Source organism: Urtica dioica, chromosome 3 (assembly GCF_054948205.1).
Source record: "Urtica dioica subsp. dioica isolate 48M chromosome 3, U.dioica_male_clone48M_v1_H2, whole genome shotgun sequence".
NCBI classification, from domain to species: domain Eukaryota; kingdom Viridiplantae; phylum Streptophyta; class Magnoliopsida; order Rosales; family Urticaceae; genus Urtica; species Urtica dioica.
The window spans coordinates 16,846,571-16,851,731 of record NC_142758.1 but is presented as its reverse complement, the minus strand read 5'-3'; the positions used below and the strand labels follow the sequence as shown (position 1 = coordinate 16,851,731).

Here is a 5,161-nt window from a genome sequence, read left to right as displayed (position 1 = left end):
TGCGACGATCTTGGACCGGAGAGGGGGCGACCATTAGGGGCCCGGCCTCCCTTGCTCCTCTTGCTCTGAGGGTCGGGGCGATCTTCGTCCCGTTCTTCGCTGTGGCGACTGCCTTGTCCTCCTGGCTTTCGGCCATCGCGGCCATCGAGATAGTCCTCGATTCCCATATGTGTGCGGGCTCTTGTCATCAGCTCCGCCATGTCTCGCGGGACTTGCCCGACGATGGACTTGAGGAAGTCGCTCGTGCGAACTCCCTCGGTAATCGCCGTGATGGCGTCCCTGTCGTCGAAGCCCTCGACTTTGTGAGACTCCTCGGTGAAGCGGGCGAGGTATTGTCTCAACGTCTCATTTCTCCCCTGTCGAATGGAGAGGAGGTGGGTCTTCGATTTCTTTTGTGCCACAAGCGTGGCAAAGCGAGCGAGGAAAGCCTCTCGCAAAGCCCGGAAGGACGGGATGCTTCCAGGCCTCAAACTTTGGAACCACTCAAAGCCCGACCCTGTGAGGGTCAGGCTGAAGGCTTGGCAGAGGGTGGCGTCCGTCTGCCCTTGCATCGTCATCCAGGTCTCATAGTGTTGGACGTGGAAGTGGGGGTCCGTACGTCCATCATAGGGGGGAATGGACGGTAACTTAAAGTTTCCCACGCATGGTTGCGCGAGGACTTGTGCGGCGAAGGGAGAGTATGATTCCTCGATCCCTCCGTATGGCCTTTGCCTCCCTGATTCCCTCATCTCAATGATTTGGTTTTGGAGGCTCTGGATCATTGTGACCATATCAAGCCCGTTGGCAGGGCCAATCGTCGGGGCCACGGGGGTCACCGGTTGGCGTTCATTGGACGCTTGGTCCACGACATTGGCCTGAGGTCGGCCAAGAGTTGTGGCGGGGAGCGCGTCCCTTCGAGAATTTAGCCTTTGGCGGAGATCCTCCCCTCGGGAGTTTCTCTGCGCCGTCAAGCGCTCTCTAAGGTCCACGCTTGGTGCGCGTCGAGGCGAGGTCGCCCTTGGTCGGGTCGTTCGGCGAGCGCTTCGGCTATCGGCTCCATCGTCGACCAGAGTCGCTCTCTCCTCGGCGAGGGGCCGTGTCCGGCCACCTCTTGAAACCGAGGGGGCGAGTCCCCGGGACTGTGACCGTGCCTGTTGTCGCGCCGGGCACAAAGGATCGGCCAACGCACCGTTGGCCCTCTCGGGTCGCGTTTGAGCGAGGCTAGGGGTGGCCTCGTCGGTCCTCGACTCCTCCACGTACTCGGGGTCGGAGTAATCTTGAGCAGATCGATCCTCGACGTCGTAGCCGAGGAGACCGGCGATGAGGGAGCTGTCAACGCCGGGACGGTCAAGGAGCTCCGCGAGCCGCCGGGCCGTGTCCTCTCGGAGCTCGGCCTCGGGGTCGTTCACCGGGTCTTGGGGCTGGCTCTCGCTATCGCGAGGTTGCCCTTCAAGACGGTGCGCGAGGCTTCGGAGACCGTACCTCGAGCTCGTCGCTCGGGTACCCGCGGAGGTAGTGGGCAGATGACTCATCTCTCGAGAGTCGTGATTACAAAGGGAGAAAACTGGTAGAGGGAATGTGTCGTCAAGGTCGAGAGATCCCCTCCTTCTAGCGCCAAAATGTTGTCGCAGTTTTTCGGACAACGATTTAGGAACCGGAAATGGTTAGACCCAAGGCCGGACCAAGTGGTCTCACTCCGGCTCGAGCGTGTCGGACTTGATATCTCAAGTCGTCCCTTAGCTGTCTGTAATGTCTATTTCGTCCAAGCACCTGAAACACAAGCGAAGAGGTGTGAACTACAAAGGGAAAACAGAGGGGTTGCCTCTGTTTACCTCTCCGACGCTCAACATTAGTAGGATTGAGGTGGTTGATAGAGGGTTTAGTGTTTAGGGGTCGAGAGTTGAGAGAAACGAGCGAGTTATGAGTTCGGCAGCGTTTCAGTACTCAAATTTCGGATTACCTGGGTCAAGGGAAGGACCCTTGTATTTATAGGCAGCCAAGGGGTGGCTTGAAGACCCCTTGGCCGAGTGAGCAAGGTTGGGCCGGCCTTGGAGGAGGGCCGGCCTTGGAGTGCCGGCCGTGGATGGCCGGTCTTGGAGCGCCGGCCGAGGAGGGCCGGTCTTGGAGCGCCGGCCGAGGAGGGCCGGCCTTGGAGCGCCGGCCGGCCATGGAGGAGGGCCGGCCTTGGAGCGCCGGCCGTGGAGGGCCGGCCTTGGAGCGCCGGCCTTGGAGCGCCGGCCGTGGAGGGCCGGCCTTGGAGCGCCGGCCTTGGCCAGCGCCGGCCGTGGAGGGCCGGCCTTGGAGCACCGGCCTTGGCCAGCGCCGGCCGAGGAGGGCCGGCCTTGGAGCGCCGGCCTTGGCCAGCGCCGGCCGTGGAGGGCCGGCCTTGGAGCGCCGGCCGTGGAGGGCCGGCCTTGGAGCGCCGGCCTTGGCCAGCGCCGGCCGTGGAGGGCCGGCCTTGGAGCGCCGGCCTTTGCCAGCGCCGGCCGTGGAGGGCCGGCCTTGGCCAGCGCCGGCCGTGGAGGGCCGGCCTTGGAGCGCCGGCCTTGGCCAGCGCCGGCCCTGGGCCGGTCATACGCCGGGCGGCCGCCGGCCGGGAGCTGGCTGGACGGCACTTGGCCGGCCGGGAGCCGCTGTGCGGGCCTTGCACCGGTCGCGTGGATCTAAGCGATGCCTTAGTTCTCGTCGGTCCGAGACGGACCGACAACAAAGATGATTTGTCAGACGACGATGATTGATAGTATATAACGTTTTTCATTTACTTACTAAATTAACTGATTTAAATCATTAAGAATGCATAACTAAATAAATTTTGTTTTGAATTTCAGATGGCTGCGGCTACAGGAGCTGGAGGCAGCGGAGGCGGGGATGACTTCTTAGCCCGTCTCCTGAATTATTGCCAGTCGGCGCCCGTACGTGATGGCCTCGAAGAAGAAGACGAGGATATCGAACCGGCCGTGCGTGGGCCGACGGTCGGGCTTCGATCTGAGCGTGCACGGCGCCCCGGGGTGAAGGAAGTCGTTATTTATAACGAGGACTTTCAGTCGTTCTTGCAGCCAGAGCGCGAGATGGATCCGGATCTCGCGACGTTCGCGAACACGCTCGGGTTGGTCGTCCGAGACAAGATCTCGCCTACGGTCCCAAGGTGGACGAATGCGAACGTGGGGCCGGCGAAGGAGGCCGAGATCCGAGCAGCGATTCGAGACAAGTACGACATTCGAGTCGATGGTGATGCAACCGGGAAGAAGAAGGCGATTGTCGATGCGGCAATCATTCGAGACGCGAAGACTCGTCTTCACGATTGGAGGCATACATTGCGGTCGTGGTTCGACATCGACTGCAAGAGCAGCGTACAGGTGGCGCGGTCGCTGAAACCGAAGACCGTTAAGCTCGACACCGAATGGGAGACGCTGATACAACGATATACGAGCGATGAATTTAAGGTAATATCGAATCATTTACGTTAATCGAAAGTTATTAAACGATTTGTTATTTACGTGTACGTTTACTTATATTACAACAGGCTATACAAGCGAAGAATAAGGTGAATCGCGCGAAGAAGAAGGCAAAGACTCGACAGGGGACGATTGGGTTCTCGACCCACCGCATGAAAAACGTAAGTTTTATGTTTATATGATACATCAAATCGTTAAAATTATCTAACACTTGAAGTTTTGTTTACATGCAGAAGAGCGTCGAGACAGGCGCATTCGAGAGCTTGTTTGCGAACTACAAGCGCCAACATCAGTCCGACAAGTCCGAATGGCTGACTCCTGAAGCCTCCGCACGTTATGTAAGTTTACATTTATTTTTCTTATTTTTCGATTAATATATACTAACTAGTTAATTATATCAGGATCGACTGGTCGCTAGGTTCAACACGTTGCGAGCGGAGGTTGAGCACCAAGGAGCGGACGTTGATATTTCCGTTCTAGAGCAGCAGGCGATCCGCGATATTATGGGTTCGCGGACTGATCACTTGACCGGCGTCGGACGTTTGGTGCCACAGGGAGCACGGATGGCGGCTGATGTCGCCGAAGTCTACGGTTCGGAGGTTGGGACGTCGCAACCAGGATATGTCTCTCAGGAGGTGTTGACATCGACCCTCGCCGCGTTCGCCGAGACAATACAGAGTTAGGTGCCCGGCCTCAACCATAGCTCGTTCATGTCCCAATTTCCGCAGAGTTCGCAGCAGGCTCCGTCATCCCACAGCCAGCAGACTCCGACGGCCGGCGTCCACACTCCGACGCCCGACGTCCACACTCCGACGGGCGGCCAGCAGAGGACTCCCGATGCCAGCCAGCAGACGACGCCCGGCGGACCAAGTCAGTCTACTCCGATGCCGCAGCCTGCAGAACTTCAGCGCCAGCAGAAGAGCGTTTCTCGTCGAGGAGGGGGAAAACGAGTGGCGGGACGACAAAACAAACGTCGCGACTAGTGGTTTATTAGTTGTTTTGTGTATTTATTATTTAGTTGTTGATTTGGATAATATAATTTAGTTTTTATTTGATTTTTCATTTTAGAATTTCACAACAAAAAAACCGTAAAAAATAAATAATTAACGACGAAAAAAAAATATAATAATAATAATTAGCGACGATAAAATCGTCGCTAATTATTATTCCACACAACGTTTTAGCGACGACTTTGTCGTCGCTAATTCACGCGGGAATTTTTCCCGCATCTATTAGCGACGACAAAGTCGTCGCTAATTATCTGTTTCACAACGAATAAAACTTCTCGTCACAACATTTAGCGACGACTTTGTCGTGGCTAATTGACGCGGGATTTTTTCCCGCGGTAATTAGCGACGACAAATTTGTCGCTAATTGTCTGCTTAAAAATTAAAAAAAACTTCTCGTCACAACATTTAGGGACGACTTTATCGTCGCTAATATCGTCGCTAAATATTTACCGACGATTAAATCGTCGCTAAATATATTTCGGCACGGCGAATTAGCGACGATTTTTATCGTCGCTAAGATCGTCGCTAAATACATTTAGCGACGATTTTAGGGTTATTACCGACGAAAAAAATCGTCGGTAAATGTTGTAAATGTTGTAGTGCGTATTTAAGGTCTTTAGGGCTTTAGTGGAAAAGCAAACTGGCAAAGTGATCAAAACCCTTCGATCTGATCGAGGTGGTGAGTATATGTCTGGAGAGTTCGATGACTTTCCTGAA

At 55.7% G+C, this 5,161-nt stretch overlaps 1 protein-coding gene across 1 annotated transcript; it reads left to right on the top strand.

The window, feature by feature from the left end:
* The first annotated feature begins 2,807 nt into the window (after positions 1-2,807).
* LOC149402444 (uncharacterized) lies at positions 2,808-4,388 on the top strand. Its single transcript, XM_089608381.1, has 4 exons — positions 2,808-3,422; positions 3,503-3,595; positions 3,668-3,772; positions 3,836-4,388. Exons 1-4 carry the CDS (start codon positions 2,808-2,810, stop codon positions 4,115-4,117), a joined length of 1,095 nt encoding a protein of 364 aa, XP_089464507.1. The 3' UTR covers positions 4,118-4,388.
* Positions 4,389-5,161: the final 773 nt, after the last annotated feature.

What these genes read in the sequence shown, in the direction of transcription:
- LOC149402444 (XM_089608381.1), top strand. Translation starts at nt 2,808, where the DNA reads ATGGCTGCGGCTACAGGAGCTGGAGGCAGCGGAGGCGGGGATGACTTC. An exon ending in ATACGAGCGATGAATTTAAG is followed by an intron (nt 3,423 to 3,502) that starts GTAATATCGAAT and finishes ATATTACAACAG; the next exon opens with GCTATACAAGCGAAGAATAA. An exon ending in CGACCCACCGCATGAAAAAC is followed by an intron (nt 3,596 to 3,667) that starts GTAAGTTTTATG and finishes GTTTACATGCAG; the next exon opens with AAGAGCGTCGAGACAGGCGC.